Source organism: Triturus cristatus, chromosome 5_1, assembly GCF_964204655.1.
Source record: "Triturus cristatus chromosome 5_1, aTriCri1.1, whole genome shotgun sequence".
Taxonomy (NCBI): Eukaryota; Metazoa; Chordata; class Amphibia; order Caudata; family Salamandridae; genus Triturus; species Triturus cristatus.
In genome coordinates, this window is record NC_140587.1 from 224468343 (window position 1) to 224489388 (window position 21046).

General features: G+C 43.1%; 1 protein-coding gene across 1 annotated transcript in view; it reads left to right on the forward strand.

Annotated features, from left to right (window-relative positions):
- Window positions 1–21046, forward strand: part of COL22A1 (collagen type XXII alpha 1 chain) — a 1010593-nt gene that overhangs the window by 721228 nt on the left and 268319 nt on the right. Inside the window, exons 25-26 of the mRNA XM_085604869.1 lie at window positions 9550–9603; window positions 13640–13693. Of these exons, the coding sequence (XP_085460995.1) occupies window positions 9550–9603; window positions 13640–13693 (108 nt within the window). The remainder of the gene's footprint in view (window positions 1–9549; window positions 9604–13639; window positions 13694–21046) is intronic.

Genomic DNA, 21046 nt, shown 5'->3' on the forward strand with positions numbered 1-21046 from the left:
CCATGGGGGTACCATTGGACTACCTGAGGGGTGCCTTAAATGTAAGAAAAGAGAAGTGGGTGCACTTGCCAGGTTAGCATGGTAGTTTAAAACTTCATGTGCAGACACTACAGTGGTAGTTATGAGACACATTTACAGGGCTACTGGGTGGCACAACCAGTGCTGCAAGCCCACTAGTAGCATTTGATTTACAGGCCCTGGCACACTCAGTGCCCTTTACTAGGGACTTATCAGTAAATCAAATTTGGGAATCATGGATAGCCAATCATATTCACAATTTACACAGAGAGCATATGCACTTTAGCACTGATCAGCAGTGGTAAAGTGCCCAGAATCCTATAGCCAATGAAAACAGGGCACAGAAAAATAGGAGGCAAAAGGCAAAACATTTGGGGATAATCCTACAAAAAGGGTCCAGGTTTAACAATCACTAAAAAACAATGCTTTTGTTGAATATTTTCAATTCCTAAATTAATAGGCTAGAGGCATCATGTACAAAGATAATTTACAGGCGTAAAGTCTGCAATTCATTAAAACAGAGGGTTTGTATGACATAACTTTCTCTTACAATGTATTAAAGCCCCTTTATCCCACAGAAAAGCATTTGTGAATGCTAACGGGGCTTTTGCAAACCACTGCAAATAGGAGGAGACTGTGAAAGGACCTCCCCCTTTGATTTGCAAGTTGAAATTTTCTGTACCAATGCTTTGTGACTGCAATTGCGGTCACACAGCATTGATGAAATACAAAACCACAAATAGGGTGGTATCATATACGCTCCGGCGAAGCTGCCCCCGGTTAATTACATGCTTCCCTCACTGTGTTCCCAAACTGGAAACATTTTTTTTAAAGCAACATCTGTTCTTTTAGTAGACACAGGCTGAGCTTTAAAAGAACATTTTTTCCCATTTGAAAGGGTGCTAGACAGGTGTCCCTGGACTGCCACACCCCTGCATTTGCCGCCATTACACAACATGGCGGACTCCAGCCTCCGTCAAGTCTTAAGAGGGATGCATGTGAACTGCAGCTCAGCTCGGTGCAGACACGCAGCCAAAAATCACCTTTTGTGTGCTCAGCTGTCAAGCATCTAACGCTGTGTTTAAAAATGTAGAATTCCCATGGAACCTGAGCTGAGCTAGACCTGCAGCCCGAGCCAGGCTCGAGCCGTGCTTGCTTTGCTCACTCACTCACCTGCATAACTTGTATTCTTCTTTTTCACCGGGACTTATATCCCACTCCATTTTTGATGTAGTGCTAATTATTATATTATGTATCCGCACGACTGATCATTTGCCCCGCCCATTAATCTCGCTCACACCTCACCTGTCTTACTTGTCGGGCCCCTCGTTCAGGTGCAGCTCCCTCCTAATGGTTATAGTAGGCGTTATTTAAAATTGTGGCGGGCAGGAAGAACGCTCACCACTTAATTATGCGGTGATCTGCAGATTGTGATTTCAAACCACGGTGCTTAGAAGTGATGTTGTAGGACACGCTATTACAGAATGGTATGTATACAAATGACAGCGAGACCTGATGATAAATGGTTAAAAAAGGAAAATAAATTTGGATCTAATGCATTACAAAAAAATAAAATAATAATAATTGTTCACTTCTGACCATATTCCATCGCTTCCATTGATAGAAAAGAAACTGTGGAGTGCAGAATGAATGACTGCCTTACAACTTGAGGTCTAGTGTTTGTATACATTCTTATTAGAAAAACCCAGTCATTCATAATCCGGTTGTTACGATTGCTGACGATTGAGTGCCCTCTAGTGTTCATATGCTGCAATAATACATTTCAGTTGGCCTGCAGTTCCAAACTGTGCGCATATTGCCCATTGAGAACATGAGCTGTATTAAACCAGCATTTGCAATGCAATCGTTCTCGCCTTTGGGACCTTATAAGTATTTAGCCATGCAGCACATTATCCTGAGTGCTGCGCATCTACTGAGCAGTTATCATTTGCACCCTAGCTATGCTCCATTTTGGAGATCAGTTCTTTTCCGATTTGCAACCGACAGATTGCAATGAATTTAAGGATGTCTCATCTGTCACTGTTCGGTCCTACTTTTTTGTAATGGTTTTTAAACACTGTTTAACTTGGTTGGTCTATGGTCCAGTTCAATTGTGTATGCACACACTTCCAATGGTTGTTGGCTTGAGGTAGCTGTTGAGGTTCTGTAAAAAATGCTGCATAATTGCACCAATAAAATACAAATCTGTCTTTTAATACCACTTAAAAGGATTGCAAAGCTCTTGTTTCTTGAGATTCAAGACTCTTTCTTATAGCTTCCCCCAAGCCCTTCCTTTATTTTTACTCTTCTGCATGTTTTATTCATAAACTCTTCCAAACGCTCTCTCTGGACTCACTGTTAGAAGCTTAAGGGTGATTGGCTTTCTGATGCAAAACACTGAGCTTCCACTCAATCTTGATTTTCATGTCTCTTTTCACAGCTTTCTGTAACAACAGTATGGCCTATTGTGTGCCTATTTTAATAGCTTGTGTTAATTCGGACACCATATTTGAGCAGTACTCTGCAAAAGAGGTGCAAATCGCAGCTCCTCCCTTCCCTCATGAATCATATCGCCCCCCTTTCAGTCCTGCTTTTACCTATAGGCCCTATGTTAATAGGCTGGTTTGAGTTCTTAACACCTGCCTATCTCCCTGTTTCCATTAGGAACCTTCTCTTTTTATTCAAAAACATCACCCCATCTCATCCACATCTATGAATTCTCACTCATGCACCCATCACAGACTGGCAATCGCACACTACTGACAGCAATCTTACACTCTTCAGATACTACTGTTAGCACTCTCATGCTCTTCGAATACTACTCACAGCACGCCACTCTTCTGATATTACTAACAGTACTCTCACACTCTTCTAATACTACTGCCAGCATGCTGTTCCTCTAATACTACTAGCAGCACTCACACTCTTCAGATAGGTCTGACAGCACTCTCACACTCTTCAAATACTACCGACAGCACTCTCACACTCTTCAGATACTGCTGACAGCATGCCGTTCTTCTAATACTACTAACTGCACTCACTCTCTTCAGATACTACTGACAGTACTATTGCACTCTTCGAATACTGCTGACAGCACACCACTCTTCTGGTACTACTGCCAGCACTCTGACACTCTTCCGATACTACTGACAGCACTCTCACACGCTTCTAATACTACTGAAAGCACACCCCTCTTCTGATACTACTGCCAGCACTCTCACACAGTTCTAATACTACAGAAAGCACACCACTCTTCTGATACTATTGCCAGCACACTTCTAATGCAATTGACAGGATTCTCACACTCTTCGAATGCTACTGACAGCATGCCACTCGTCTGATACTACTGGCAGCACTCTCACACTCTTCTAATCCTACTTACAGCATGCCACTCTTCTGATAGTACTGACAGCCCTCTCACACTTTTCTAATAATACTGACAGCACTCTCCCACTCTTCTAATGCTACTGAAAGCACACCACTCTTCAGATACTACTGCCAGCACACTTCTAATGCAATTGAAAGCTCTCTCACACTCTTCTAATGCTACTGACAGCACTCTCACACTTTTCTAATACTAGTGTCAGCACTCTCACACTCTTCTAATACTACTGAAAGCACACCCCTCTTGTGATACTACTGCCAGCACTCTCACACAGTTCTAATACTACAGAAAGCACACCACTCTTCTGATACTACCACCAGCACACTTCTAATGCAATTGACAGCACTCTCACACTCTTCTAATGCTACTGACAGCACTCTCATGCTTTTCTATTACTACTGACAGCACTCTCACGCTCTTCTAATTCTGCTGAAAGCACACCACTCTTGTGATACTACTGCCAGCACACTTCTAATGCAATTTACAGCACTCTCACACTCTTCTAATGCTACTGACAGCACTCTCATGCTTTTCTATTACTACTGACAGCCCTCTCACGCTCTTCTAATTCTGCTGAAAGCACACCACTCTTAAGATACTACTGCCAGCACACTTCTAATACAATTGACAGCACTCGCACACTCTTCTAATGCTACTGACAGCATGCCACTCATCTGATATTACTGGCAGCACTCTCGCACTCTTCTAATCCTACTTACAGCATGCCACTCTTCTGATCCTACTGACAGCACTCTCACACTTTTCTAATAATACTGACAGCACTCTCTCGCTCTTCTAATACTACTGAAAGCACACCACTCTGCGGATACTACTGACAGCACGCTTCTAATGCAATTGACAGCACTCTCACACTCTTCTAATGCTACTGACAGCACACTCACACTTTTCTAATACTACTGACAGCACTCTCACACTCTTCTAATACTACTGAAAGCACACCCCTCTTCTGATACTACTGCTAGCACTCTCACACAGTTCCAATACTACAGAAAGCACACCACTCTTCTGATACTACTGCCAGCACACTTCTAATGCAATTGACAGCACTCTCATGATTTTCTAATACTACTGACAGCACTCTCACGCTCTTCTAATACTACTGAAAGCACACCACTCTTATGATACTATTGCCAGCACTCTCACACAGTTCTAATACTACAGAAAGCACACCACTCTTCTGATACTACTGCCAGCACACACCTAATGCAAATGACAGCACTCTCACACTCTTCTAATGCAACTGACAGCATGCCACTCTTCTGATACTACTGACAGCACTCTCACACTTTTCTAATAATACTGACAGCACTCTCTCGCTCTTATAATACTACTGAAAGCACACCACTCTGCGGATACTACTGGCAGCACTCTCACACAGTTCTAATACTACAGAAAGCACACCACTCTTCTGATACTACTGCCAGCACACTTCTAATGCAATTGACAGCACTCTCACACTCTTCTAATGCTGCTGACAGCACTCTCACACTTTTCTAATACTATTGACAGCACTCTCACACTCTTTTAATACTATTGAAAGCACACCACTCTTTTGATACTACTCCCAGCACACTTCTAATGCAATTGACAGCACTCTCACACTCTTCTAATGCTACTGACAGCACGCCACTTGTCTGATACCACTAGCAGCACTCTCGCACACTTTAATCCTACTGACAGTATGCCACTCTTATGATACTACTGACAGTACTCTCACCCTTTTCTAATAATACTGACAGCACTCTCCCGCTCTTCTAATACTACTGAAAGCACACCACTCTTCTGGTACTACTGCCAGCACACCTCTAATGTAATTGACAGCACTCTCACACTCCTCTAATGCAACTGACAGCACACTACTCTTCTGATACTACCGACAGCACTCTCACACAGTTCTAATTCTACTGAAAGCACACCACTCTTCTGATATTACTTCCAGCACACTTCTAATGCTATTAACAGCACTCTCACACACTTTTAATACTACTAACATCACAGTCACACTCGTCAAACACTACTGAAAGCACACCACTCTTCTGATACTACCGACTGCACACTTTTAATGCTATTGACAGCGCTCCCACAATCTACTAATAGTACTGACAGCACTCTTACAGTCTTCTAACACTACTGACAGCATGCTGCTCTTCTAATACTACTAACAGCACTCTCACACTCTTCAAATATTACTGACAGTGCTCTCAAACTCTTCTGATATTTCTTACAGCATGCTGTTCTTCTAATACTGCTAACAGCACTCTCAAAACCTTGAAAAATAACTGATAGCACTCGCACACTCTTCTACAACTCCTGACAGCATACCACTTCTCTAATACTACTGACAGCACTCTCATGCTTTTCTGATACTACTGACCGTGCTCTCCATGCCACTGGAGTAAAGCTAGCCTGGCTGATGAGGGGTGATACCCTGAAACTGGTACTAGGATGCTTGTTTCCGGTCCAGGGAGGATCTGATAATGCATTTCGGACTGAACTGTTCCCAAGGGGGGCAGGGTCAAGACTGATTTACATGTGGCTGGGTTCAAACTGGAATGGCATGGTGAGCAAAAAAAACGATGGATTTAGGCCCAGATCTCTGTACTGGGGTGAATGTTTGACATTGTGCAGCATGCTGTCCATCGATTGCTATTTTTGCATCTGATACTACTGCAAGCACTTCACATTCTACAACTACCAACAGCACTCACACACTCTTCTGATACTACTGACAGCACCCTTCACTCTTCTTGTAATACTGCCAATACTCTGCAATACAACACAGTGAAAGGTGGTAGTCCATGAACTCACATATAGCAAGTTTAATGCTCTTCTCAAACAATTGGATTTTTGTAAATTTAGTGCATAGTTTTCAGAAGGAGTTGTGTTAAATTTGTCATCTTATTGTGTTAAGCATAACTTGCCCCTGACGGTGAGTCTTCCAGCTCTCAGTGGCGTAGGAAGGTGTGTGCGGTGGGTGTGGTCCGCCCCGGGTGTCATTACTGAGGGGGTGACAAAATGGGAAGAAATACGCCTGCTGCCTGACTCGCTATTGTTTTCTCTCCACGACTTTCAGTGTTGCAGGCAAGAGAGCAAGAATTATTTAGTGTTCGAAACTTTGGAGAGACGATAGGTAAGAGTACGGGAGGAGTGTTTAGCTGAGCAATACAAATCAAATTAATAACGTGTGAGACAGAAATGACTGCATAACTCAACTTTTGTAACAGGTATTTTCCTCAAAAAAAGCTAGCACTATTTTCCCAACCTGTCTCGGCACTTCCACTTCTTTTGAACAAGGGTTATCCATTCTTTATTTTTAACCGGTGGAGTTTTTAAGCAGCGACTCCCTCTATGTTGCTACGCTGTTATGCAAATATGCGCAGAGAGTGTATGGATAAGGAAGTGGAGGGGTGTTTCCTTCCGGCGGGGGTGACAAGAAATGTTCTGCACCGGGTACCACCTGACCTTGCTACGCCACTGCCGGCTGTTTAATTTTCTAGTGATGCAGTCGCACTCAAAATTTTATAGTGCTGTTGACTTGCATTGAGACCCTTGTCTTTCGGTCTGTAGATTAAAAAGCCTTGGAATGTGTCCATAAATGTTTCCTGACGCAAGCATGTATTCCTGAATCAGACTGCATGCAGTGTAGTAATTGTATAGCTCATCAGTCCCTGGTGTCACAGCACCCAGGATAATGTACTGCGTGGCCAAACACTTACAAGGTCCCAAAGTTGAGACCTATTGGCTACGCCAACGCTTGTTAACATCTGGAGCAAGCACACTGATCCTGTGGGTCCATGTGGATAAGCTGATTATCTGTCTTCATCTCCCCTTGGACTTTGGAACCCACTGGTGTAGCCGCACAGATCAGTAACTGTGATTGACAGTCTGTCATGATGCACCGGGCACTGTGCAACACCTCTTCACCTCCACTCAATGAAGTACAAGCAGACCAGCACAGGGAAAGTCCTGCCACAGTTTCCCACAGTGAATAGAATATATAATATATTACACTCATTGATAATGTTTATTACCCTTTTGCTGAGGAGGGGATGTAATTCATTGAAGATAAGGCAGCTATGAGGCTGTCCTGGCAGCACTGCATAGTCAATATTAAAGCGCGTACTTCAGTCTGTCCAATGAATTCAAACACCGCTTATGGTCAATCTCAAAATAATGATACCAAATTTGCATAGAGCATTAATACCACTTGGTCTAAGAGAGAGAACAAATAATGGATGTCTAAGGCCATTGATATTGTCTTGCTCTTTCCCCTCACTTGGCAGACCTGGCCTTAATGGCATTCAGCATGGGGTGCATCCTGCTGTGAAAACCAACATAAAGGCTACCCCTTCTTTTACTACTCACCAAATGATTCTGGTCTGATGTAGATCAGGGTTAACATTTCCAGGTCTAATTCATCAAATATATTCCTACTAATTTATGTCTGTAAAAATGGATTGCAGGGTTTTATGACTTTCTTATATATTTTTTAAGGCTGGCGACCTTTTGTACCACTCCTCATATGTTTTTACTCTGGATCATCGGGGTGCTGCTAAAACACATCAGTGAATGTGATCTGCTCCTCACGCAAGGTAATACTCAGGAGCGGCCTTTGCAAGTAAGAGTGGTGAGGCGGGGTGGGGGGGGACTCAACAGACGATGAGGAAAAATGAAATAAATAATTCATTTTCCCTCGTCAGCGACAGTCGGTTATCCCCTCCCTTAACCCCGACCCCGCCTCACCACTCTTACCAGCATGGACCGCTCCTGGTAATACAGTTATAATTCTTGCTTTTAGGTAATGTCTTAGTAATATGTCAAAAGTGAACCAAAGGCACAAAAACAGAAGCTGAGCCAGATGCATGTCTAAGTCAATCTAACTGACAGAGTCAAAGATCTACTTTTAACATTAACTAGGTCACCAATAAGTAGTTAATTGACCACAAGACCACTGAGGCTATTGGCTCCTTCTACCAGAGACCCGAAAGATAACTGGGCCTGAAAGAAGCCTAAAGGGGATTGGACCTACTGCTGTCTGCCTTGCTGAGACCTGTGGCTTACCCTTGTCCCAAGCTTTGTAAGTGCTTCTAAAGGGTCAGACAAGTGAAATAAATGACAGAAGAAGGGTATCTTTGCATAAGAGCCATCAGCAGTGGGAACTTTAATGTATGGTGGAGCCCTGGCTGGAGAAAGTGGTTGAAGTTCTCTATAGGCTGCCTCCTACCTTGGTGCTACTGAAGTCTGCTAGACTTGGTATTTAGTTCCTGGTCACCGACGCCTTATATATTTACTTTGACTGTTGCCTTCCCATTGTTTCTTATTTATATCTCCCCATCCCCTTTCGAATTCGTGTTCTTTTTATTCATTACATTTTTCTTCAGTTTTCCAAATTTGTTTGGAAAGTTTCATGATTGATTTTTTGACTTTAATATTGTTTTTGTGCTCCTTATATACTTTACTTACATTTCTCAGAGGACAATCTCTTCACTATTGTCCATAACTACCAGGGGTAAGCATAAGATTTCTCAATGAAACTGTATTTACCTAAATTCGCATGAGGTTACTATCTTTGAGGGAAGACATGTCTTGCTGTCTTCAACTGAATATGCCAGAATCTCATACATTTCTTTTTTAATATATCAGAGCAGAGATTCAGTACTAGACCGTGTACAACATTCTATGGAAAAACATCAAAATGTGGTTGACATCATTATTCTTGACCGATTCAGTGTTCCTCGCATTGGATGTTCATGAACTAGTGAAAAGGATGTTTGCACATTGCTTCTGGGAATAAGTTGCTTCTGCTCCTTCCTAGTGTATGTCTAGGATGTGTGCACAATGAAGAAAGAAGTGTTCTGCATGTGAATTAACAAAATTTTTCAGCAAGTATATCTCCCAAATGCAGTAAACCATTCAAATCTCTCTGGACCTTTGTGACTTTGTCACCTGCTCATTAGCCAGGCAATAGTCTTATAATTATAAAGTAAATGTGATCATCTAATTAGCATTCAATAACATTGCCATTGCTCTGTTAAGTCATGTTAATAGTGTTGTTGCATCTTGTAGAGTGAAGGAGGCAAGAGAAGCCTAGACTGATGTGAAATAACATATCCAATTTCTTTCAGGGCTTGCCTGGACCAGCAGGTGTTGCCGGCCCCCCTGGACCCACAGGACCACCAGTAAGAACAAATTATTGTTTTATGTATATAAAGAACAAATAAGATAAACAGGGCACGAACATTTTGAGTTCATTTAATGTACTCAATATTCATGACAAAAGACCCAACCCGATTTACTATGTTACATGTATAATTGCGACTTTCATGTCCAAAGGTGCACCCATCTCTTACTGGATGTTTAGGATATCTTGTTTTTCCGCTTGTATTTAGCATTCATGGGCACTTTTTGAAAGAATCACACTCCCACTTCTCCCATTTCTATTTCTGAGTACCACTCGGCATAGGAAATGTAGGATGCGTATGTTCAGTGGACACGTGTTACTATGTTATATATACTACAATGGCAAATTTACACTCTCCTCCAGGGTCATCAAGTTTTTGAACAATTTTGTCAAGGCTATATGGCTCGCCTAATATCAACTTAAATGCAAAATTTAGCCAATTATTAAGAAGTGTTTTTGAAAACAAGTCTTTTAACATTCTAGCACAATCCCTGAATGAAAAAGATGCACATTCATTGTTTATAAGACTGCCATACGCTAGACAAAATGTGAATCTAGCAGAGTCACTGACGATTCCTGACATGAAGGGTCTTGCTGTTTCTGGAGCTCACATGAAACATTTTCTGAAGATTAATATTTTATGAGCTTGGTAGATGGGGCAAGAGCTCAGAAGAGTAGTTCTCAGGTTTTGACCCCTTTGTGGAAAATGGAGGTCTTCGGTGCTTGACGTCATGGTGGCGATAGCGAGCAATTGCAAGTTTTTCAGGGAGGTTAGTGTGAGGGTACAACAGTAGTAGAGCTCAACATACACCCAGCAGAATAAGAACGTGATTGTCCAACCCAGTGTTTATCTTAGGAAAAATGAAAAGTACTTCAGTACACAAAAAGACACAATAATATAAATTATGACAAAAGTATCAAATACCCGATATGTGGGCGCAAGACCAATACAGCTAAGAAATCTGGCACTTCCTAACGCTACCCCCTTTGCCACTTTCATATATTACTGTCGTTCAGGTGTAGAAAACAGTGCAGATGCTGTTCTTCTCTTTAGTTATTAGTCACTTTAGAGCTTTGTTACACCTGTCATCCATAGGGTGGACATCCCCTATAACTCTTTCCCCCACCTCCTCTTTTTGATGTATCTTTTTGTTGTCCTTAGGACACTGAGCACTTTACCACTGCTGGCCACTGCTAAAGCACATGTGCTTCTCCCCTAAACATTGTGACATTGGTGTATACATGATTGGCATATTTAGTTTACTTATATGTCCCTTCTAAAGTGGTACACCATATACCCAGGGCCTGTAATCTAAATGCTACTAGTAGGCCTGCAGCACTGGCTGTGCCATCCACAGAAGTAGCCTTTCAAACCTGACTCAGGCCTGCCATTGCAAAGCCTGTGTTTGCAGTTTACTGCCACTTTGACTTCACATTGAAAACCACTTGCCAAGTCATAAACTCCCCCTTTTTTTTTTTTACAAATAAGTCACTCCTAATGATGTCCCTAGTTAACCCTAAGGGCGGGGTGCTGTGTCACTAAATGGTAGGACATGTAAATCTAAGTTTTACATGTCCTGGTAGTGACAAACAGCTACATTTGCTTTTCACTACTGTCAGACCTACTAATCTCTTAGGCTAGAATTGGGAATTCCTTAAACACTTTAAAGCTACAATTCCTGATTAGAAAGGAGTAGATACATCATGTTTCATATCTTGGGAATGGTAATGAAAAATCCCCTTTACTGGTAAAGTTGAATTCAACATTACTATTTTAGAAATGCCCCTTTTAGAAAGTGGAAATTTCTCTGCTCTTACTATCTGTGTGCCTTGCAACCTGTCTTCAATACATATCTGGTGTGGGTGACAGCTACACTTTGTGCATTCCCTCTAGATAGCCACAAAAACAGGAAGGGTGGGTGTGACAAAAAACTTAGCTGAAATCATCTACATTCTGAAAGCTGTTCCTGGACAGGAAGAGCGAGGGAGGTTGACACACCTGAATAGACAGTGTCTGTGTCCCACACAGAGGGCTGATTACCTCCCACAGATAGCCTGGCAGACAGGGCTGGGATGAAAGGGGACTTTAGCACTTCAAGGGCCTGCTTTGAAGTCACACCCACATCAAAGGCACATTTGGGTATAAGTACTGGTGCTCTGAGCCTACCAAGACAATACATTATTGGACCTGTGAAGAACTCTGCCAGGAATAAGGACTTCTGTGCTACAAGGATTGTCACTTTGCCTGACTGCTGCCCTGAAGAACTGCTTTGCTGAGCTGCCTTACTGCCTGCTGATCTCTGCTCTGCTAAGGACAAGGACAGGACCCACCTCACTTGAACCTAGAGTGACTTCAAGGGCTTGCCACCTGTTTCTGAAATCTCAGTGCCATCAAAGACTTTCTACAACTCTGCTGCTGGACTCTGTCATCTGTGATCCTACCATGTCTGAGTTGCCAATCAAGTCCTGGGCCTTGGAAGTGGGTTCTGCAGCCGTTTTGCTTCAAAATTGACGCAGTGACGACTTTGGTCCGATCGTAACTGATGCAGTGCCCTTCGACTTCGCGCAGTGCCGATCCGAGGACATCTGTGAACGGCTCAATGCATACATGGGACCTGACTGTGAGGTTCGACAATGACGCATCGCATTGTGAGGAATATGACACAAACACAGTACCCGACTGCGAGGCTCGACGATGATGCTTCAACCCGACTGTGTGAATCGGAACCAACACATCGAGTCTTTGATGCCAATGCTTGCTCCATCCAGGGTACTTTTTTCAGCGGGCCCTGCGTGGGTTCTACATTTGGCCTGTCCTCCATCGTGGTCGGTCTAAACTTTAGATTTGCCGTGGTCCAGCCTGACCTAAAGTAACCCCTATTTGACTCTAAGCACTACTTTTTGATTTATTCTTTAAAAATTCATAACTCCGGTTCTACTTATTGGATTTTTGTCATTTTGGTCAACTGTTATTCATGAAAATATTCTATTTTTTTCTAACCTTGTGTGGAGTATTTTTATATTGTTTTCATTGTGGTACTATGTGTGTTGCACAAATACTTTACACATTGCCTCTTTAGATAAGCCTGACTGTTCTGTGCCAAGCTACCAGAAGGTGAGCACAGGTTATCTTTTAGTGTGTATCTAGATTACCCTGACTAGTATTGTTGTCCCTTCTTGGACAGGATACATACCTCTGCCAACTAGAGACCACATTTCTAACAAACTGTATAAGCAATGAGTCTTCCACACATTCTCTGGGCTGTGGGTGACCTTAGGTCAGCATCCCACTCTGTCCATGTTCACTTGAGATTTGGCAGCTGTGGTTGAGCCTCGCGGTTGCCCTGTTTGGAATGGGAAGATGCAAGGCACAAGGCAGCATCCGGGAGGAAACCATGGCTTTTCTTCAGATGGCAGCCTACTTCAGGGCATGACGGCATCTTCAGCAGGTGGGCCCCGTGGTTGCAGTGGCCTACTCCTTCCAGACCCATGAGTATTAGTGATAGTATCTGTTTCTGCCTTGCATGACGCAGTGATGCTGTCTTCCTTCCAGGTGCAGGCCCTGGGGCGGCAATTTGCCAGCAACAGCTCAGTCTGATCAGGTTATCTTGAGAGTAAGTGCTATGGGTAACCAATCAGAGCTCCCTCACACTGGTACAAAGTGCGTTGGTAATTGGTAAGTGCGGAGGCTACTCCTACCTTCAGTCTAAAAGCGCACCCTTGTGTGGGCACAGCATGTTTACAGTATTCTTCAGAGGTATCTACTGCTCTGGAACCACTCGAGACGTGCCATTGTCACATCAACAACAGTCTTTTGAGGCAACCAAAGCAGTGCTGCAGGTCAACGCCAAAGTCTTCTTTAGTAGGGTAGGCCAATTATGGTTGACGATAAGATTCACTCTGGTACATTTCAGCAGTAAATACTTCTATTTGGCATGCCGAAAGTTATATATCCAGAGATACCATTAATTATATTTTCTTTGTGTCAATCTTAAGGAATTGCGTGATCTTAAATTATTTTCATTTTTTTTTAGGGTCTGCCTGGTGAGCTTGGGTTTACTGGCAAACCAGGGCTGAATGGCGAACCGGTATGTATTCTATAGCATGTGTTTCAGAATGCCTATATCTTAATGACACTCGCTGATGGTTATGATTTTCTTTTTACAAAGATGATGAAAACTCAACTTTTCTGATTATTACCAAGGTACTCAACACTTGAGGACTTCATTTGCCTGCATGGGATCTAGTGAGTTCTGGTGTTGATGGTAGTGATGATGGAGATGATGATGAATATTGTGATGATGATGATGATGATTGTCCTCATGATGGTTATGGAAATGATGATGTTGATAATCGTGCACTTGTGCATGTGGGTATAAGGAGTATAAACAGTGTGCAAATTGGAAAGAGCTTTAAGTGGTGGAGGATTCATTCTGTTGACTGTAGGAGAAGTCTTTCCTTATGCCACACTCAAACAAACTTTAGTTGTGTGTACTTACCTTAAGGAAAGCATGAAAGCCTTTTTTTCATGTCAGAGCATGCAGCTCCAGAGCCCGCTGGTGATGGCTCAGAGACACACAGTAGCATCATTAGCAAGTCTGAATGAGAAGACTGGTTTGATGTAAACCAGTGACATGTACATCATGTTCTCCTGCTCCAACCCATGGGTTTGCACGACTATTTATTTAAGGTTGCGCTTCCACTAGAGCAACTCCAACTACACAACGATGTCCTGCCGAGGGGGAAACTGAACTAACTTTTCAGGATAGACACGCAATGGATATTTGAGGCTCTTCCTGCAAGAAGGTCCCTCTGCTCATACCCAGCTTTTGCATCCCCAGTTCCTGTGTAGACCTGAGAATAGACCCAATAATATTTCCATCTCATAGAGAGGTTGATGAGCAATGCTGATGTCATGGACGTTATTTAGGTGTCGCCAGGGGTCACAACTACGACCCCTGGCTTGGACGTTGCCACTCCTGGCACTGACTTTGTGACTCCTGTCCTCAGAGGTGGGGAAATCAATGCCAGGGACTCACAGGCGGCTCTTTCGTTTGGGGCTCCACTTTCCTTCTTTTCTTTCAATTTGTTATAACACTAACACTGAACACTACAGCATTATTCACTATTTGTGTAACAAAGAATGGAGTACAGTTAGCTGGAATGTGACCCTCTCTGCGTGCTTGTGGGGGAGAGTGTGTTTATGTGAGAGAGAGTGGGTGTATGTGTGATTGTGTGTATGTGTAAGCATGTGTGTGTGAGGGAAACTAAAGGTCAAATGGCATGTGATGTCACTTCCACTGCCCCAGGCATTCATGGCTGACATGATTTGACAATGCATTTACACAGCACACACTATACAGCCTACCTCTTGGTTTTAAGTTACCATGTTCATGTTACCTTAGGTTCCTCATTGCATAATTCCTAGATGTTTCACAGGGAGGGACTCACAGCCAAATAAGTTGGCAGTCACCCAGACAGCTGCAAGCACAATCTTTCCCAGCTCTTTCATATAGATGGACATACAGCCATTTTGGAAATACACAGCACTGCCATCCCCAATACAGGGCCAGCCCTATATTAAAATATACCAGTGTTGAGGACCGGAGAGGTCATGAGCTGGAAGGGGAGGCTCACCAGTCAAGTCATTATAAAAAGGGGGCTAGTGAGGCATTGAGCTACAGCCATGTGTGAAAGAGAAGCCAAGCTATTTAAAGACTTACACTTGAAGACACCACAAGGCCTCAAATGGGGCCACAGATCAAGGTCAGACAACTAGAAGAACAACCCAGAAAGAGGTACTAGGAACAACCCCCTGAACCTATATATTTGAAGTCTGTCTCACATCTGCCACAGATGCAGATACCAAGGAACGTTTCCCCCAACTAGAGCCTCTCTGCATTGAACTGAAAGCATCTCACTGTGCTTCTGGAGGCAGTGGAGCCGCACAGCCCTGCTGGAGTGCTGGCAGCATTGGCCTGTAGTCAGTCGGATTTTGTCGCCTTGCTTGCCAGCCTCATTTATCACTTTCAACGTGGCTTCTGTTGCTTCATCTCTCCTGAAGCTCGTTTATAGGCTGCAATGCCTGTACTTTGAGGTTGTGTTAGCTTTGATGCCAGATGATTTGACTTTTCTTTAACCATTTGCTCCTAAGAAAGATACAATTCTTCCTACAACAGCAAAACAAATCCTGCAGACTGTTTGAGGGGAGAATACATATCATGTCATAAGGATCCAGACCAGAGGCACTTTCATTGCCATCTTCAGATCCGATTCCAATAATGTGTGCGCCACTTGCCTTAGCCCCGTCAGCAATGAGGCGGAACAGTTGCTTCCTGCTTAAAGCACTAATGTGAGTGTCCTGCTCAAACTTACAGAAAGCTAGTTGTGCGGAACTGTCACCTGAAGCAGTGTCCATTACCTGAGAACTATCCGTCAGAGAAATATGTCTGCCTTGCAGCAATGGTGAAGAAGGACCCAAAACTATTTCATTCCACCGCATATAGATTTGTATTCTACTGCGCGCAGAATTTCATTCCACTGCACGCAGTGGGTATCAAATACACTTACTGAAATATTGGCAGACAAGTACCAGGCATCAGATACAGGCATCCAAAGTTGCCCTTTAATGATGCATTGTTCCATACCATGCACAAAGCATGGGAGGATCTCCACTCTGAAAATGCATAGGCAAGTCTCAACTGTCCCAACCTTTGTCAAATCACTTCCAGCTCAAGAGAGCCTCGGGGTGCAAGCATCTTCATCCAAGCAGAAACTCAAAATATCATTGTCTGCTCCCATGGACAGGAAGTTGAAAATATTGACGACATTAGGCAACAGTTTTCCTCCAGCATACATGCTTTTAGAGTATGTCATGCAACAGTATGAGGCAGCGTTGCTTTATAGGAAATGACAGTCATGCAAGTTCTCTACTTACAAGTGATAAGAGATGGCAGGATAATGGCTAATTCATGGTCAATTCATATTGGACTATAAACACTTGAGACAGAGGCTCGGCTATGACTCCACGAGTAGTGCTCAGGTTCTGTGTTTCAATGCATTCGCCCAGAGTCTCCAGTGACATGCACGGCATGTTAGTGTATTTACTCCTTAAGTATTATTTCTTTGGTGATAAAGCTGATAACACACTCAAGCGGCTTAAGCAACCACACCGTTCACTCTGGAACTTGTCTCTTCGGAGAGACACTTACATCAGCAGTGGAAAAGATTCCACAGCTACAGTTCCCAATTCATGATCCCATGACAATAGGTATGCTCATCTCTGCAGCTGTGTTTTTCTACAAAATAGGGACAGAGAAGGTGGGATCCATAAATTCACATTCTCTTCCCAAATAGCAACCGGTTGCTGAGTCTCGTAGAACGTAATACCATAACCTACCAGGGGTGGGCAGGTACCGACTAGTTTGTGTATATAGGGGCAGATTTATGAGGCCCGTTGCGCCATCGGAACGTCACTTTTTGTGACGCTCCGTGGCGCAGAAGCCTGCATGATATTTATCAGGCAGCACTGAGACACTTTTTTTGGCTTAATGCTGCCTCATAAATATCAGTCCCTTTAACGCAGTGTTCTGCGTTAAAGGGGCGTGCAATGGGTGTTGCTGGGGGCGTTCCCAGCAACACCCATGGCCTTTTGACACTGCCCCAGATTTACGAGAAATCGTAAATCTGAGGCAGCGCCAAAAGCTTCCGCCTCCCCAGGGGAGGCGTAAGGGAGGCTCAACGGGGAGAAATATCTTTATTTCTCCTCGTTTTTCCTTTTTCTATGTGTGCTGCATTCTGCAGCACCCATACAAAGAGGAAAAACCTCTTGTGATTATTTTTGAACAGAAAGGTTTCCCTTCCTGTACAAAAATATTCATCTCCGCAACGCAGGCACCCTTGCACCATGGTGCAGAGGTGCCAGCGTTGGCGCAGGCAGCCCATTGTGCGCCGGCGCAGGGGAAAAGGACAGGAATGCGCCGCATTTTATAGATACGGCGCATCCCTGCCCTTTTCTTTTGCCGTAGGGAAGCGCAGCAGGAAGGCCTGCTGCGCTTCCCTACGGCAAAACCTCATAAATCTGCCCCATAGTGTTATAACTATGGACCAGTGGGTCTTTGAATATCACTTGATTGGTTTAATCCTTCCTACTGCATTAGAGTCTGTCAACAATGTTCCCCGCTCCTACCCTTTTGTGGTAGAGAATGATCTTGATGAAAGAAGTTAGCTTTGTTCTCTAAATAAGCACCCTGGACAGAGTAACCATCTTAGGAGCAGGTCAAAGTGCTACTTTTTAATCCTCAACAAAGATGGAGGTCTTCAACCCATCCTCAATCTTTGCTAAGTGAACAAGTGACTGAGGAAGCAGATTCAAAATGGTCGCACTCCAGTATATTCACCAGGCACATCAGAATAAGGCAGGGCATCCTGCATCTTCAGGACAGCTATTTTCACAGACCCATGCAGGCAACACAAGAATGTTTCTATGATTTGGGGTATGTACCAAGCACTTTCAATTTTTCAGCTTGATTGTGAAAAAATAAGTGCCAGGTTCTCATCAGAAGGTCACTGCAGCTTCCACCACACATTGCCCTGCTATGCTGAGAATGACAGTACCAACACAACTACAATTTAGATTATTTCATGCCCAAAGCTATAAACATAGCTTGGACGGCAGGTAATATTCATTTTTATTGAATATAGCATTAGTAATTACTTGTTGTTGTGGTCATCTCTAAATTACCTAGACAACACCACCTTGTGGCAGGCAGTGACAAGCACCAGTGCTGACAATTAAGTGCTGGTGCTGAGCACCGGAAACCACCGGCTCAAATTAAGACCTGATTATTCTAGCATCATCAGCACCAACAGCATTCACCAAGTTGCTAACATTCATATTGGCATTTCAGGAGTTTGCCTAGTAGAAGCACTGAATGTCTACGCACACCATAAATTAGAACTCTACTCTCATGTAAATCAACAGGTATTCTGGAAAAAAATATTTTCTTTACAACATGGAACAGAAACTGTTAAAATTTGTATTCTTTGAAGTGTTTGAGAGGTCAAATACTAGGGATACATTCTTGATCAGTTTGATGTTTCATGTGAAACACGCATCACCTCACTACACCCTACAGTACATTCTTCGGATCCTAATCAGGAAAATTGATCCTCCTCCTCCCTACCATCTAATTTGCCAGGCGTTGTACTGGCAACAGTATAACCTTTTAGGGATGTCCTCAACTTCAATAGTTAGAGTCTTTTTTGTTAACTGGTGTTAGACCAACATCAGCTCATTGTCATTTGCTATTTTAAATGTTATGAATCAATTGTGATGTACTTTTGAATGTATTCATCATTAATTGTTTTCAACTTAATTATATCATAACATAAATGCTTCTGCGAGGAATCCAGTTTGGGATCTCCTGGGAAATAAAAATTTACTGGCCTTGAATTGTTTAAATGTGGGGCTTTCACATCTGGTGTCCAGGAATCCCTGCAACGCATACCCCCAGTAGAGGACGAAGCGCCCCTTTTACCATTTGACCTGCAGGGAAAGGTTGCAAAGCAGCCCAATCATGGAGGTGGATTCACCAAAAGATGGGTTACAAAAGTGACACCAAGTCCTTTGACCCCTAATGATACTACAGGAAGTGACCATTGACCAGCTGACACCCTCTCCTCAGCTATTCTCAACTGTTGTTTTTATCATCTTTCACATGTCTTTCTCACCTGTTGCTGCCTCTTTCTCACCCCTCCTCTCTCCTCCAATATCTCAACTGAGAGTTTGCCACTGGTCCCCTTATAATATCTCAAATGCCTTACCCTCTCTCAGCTGACCGTCTCACCTATTCTGTCTTTTTTCCTCTCTCTGCCATTTCTCTCCCACCTTCTCCCACCTCTCTAATGCTCTTGTCTGTCTCTTTCTCACCTGTCTGTCTCTGACATCTCGAGATTTATCACCCCTCCTCATCCATGCCTCTCCCTTATTTGTTTTTCTAATCGGTTTCTGTCTGTGTCTCGTTCTAAACTGTATAATTGTTATCTCCCATTCAGCTTTTCCAATTAATCACCACTCTCGCTCAATTGTCTCCCTTCTTCATCTGTCATTTTCTCACCTGCCCACCTCTCAGCTGTTGCTCTAACATATTTCTTTTTCGTGCTTCTCTCACACCTGTCTTCCTTTCTCTTGGAGCTGTCTCTCTCATCATTAGGTCCATCACCTCTCGGCTGTCTCCCCCACCCTCTGCCTCGGCTTCCCTCTGAACAAACATTCCCTCAGTAGTCTCTCACCTGTCTTCCCACTCACTCAGCTGCATCTTTAATACTTGTCTGAGCTGTAACTTTCTAACACATTTCACCTGTCTCCCTGTTCTTCTCAGTTGTCTATCGCCAGTTGTCTCTTTATCACTTTTCTCACACCTGTCTCTCCCTCACTTTCTGTCTCTCTTAACTCACCTGTTTCTCATCTTTCTCATATTTTTTATACTCTCCTCCTCTTCCACCTGTCTACCCCTCACTCTCTGTTGGCTTATTGTCACCTGTGTTTATCACTGATTTCTCTCACCTATCTCCCTTATTTCACACCTGTCTCTATCTCTTTTATGCCTGTCACCTCTCTCTGATGCCACTTTAGTCCCTTTCTCTCTCTCTGTCACACACGACCCACTCTCTTTATCTCAAGACCTCTCACTTGTCTCCTGTCACCTGTTTTATTCCTGCTCTTTCTTTTGTTATTTTTGACTCATATCCCCTCTTTCCTCTCTATACCATCACTCTCTATTCGCTACTCTACCCTGTATTTCTTGTTCCGTTCATCTGCTCAGGTAAAGTAGGAGACACCTTTTCCCTGGGATATGCTCCACTTGCAATATTGAAGAATTGTTTTACAAATGTGTTACTTGCCTCTAAGGCCAGGGGTCGCAGGAGCAGTGCTGGTGATCACAGGAGGCAAGCCAGGGGTTGCAGCTGCGAACCTGAAATGACGTCGTTTGAGTCCAATGCTGACTAGTAGTGTGTGCTAGAAACACAGCATTAATACTTTTCAATGAATCACTGCCCTGTGAGATTTTTTTCTTTAAAAAGTAAATATTATAATGCATGCTCAACTAAATATTACAATTTAAATTATGTATTTATAAGCTATCAAGTGAAATTTGAAATTGGAACCTCTCCTAAAGGGCCTTTGCAGACTAGCAATGTGCAAATCCCATCTTAAGAAAAGTACCTTGTGCCAATGTGTAACTCAGTATGCCCTAATCCTAAAACAGGAATATTTCTATACAGGCATGCAGGAAAACACAAAAACGTTCTACATTCAAAAGTAGTGCCTATCGGCTTTGTCAAGGTTTTCACAGTAAACAATGAAAGATAAAGTCTTTAACATTAACTTTACCTGACTGAAAACACAAGCATATTGCCCAGACCTTCATATCAGACAA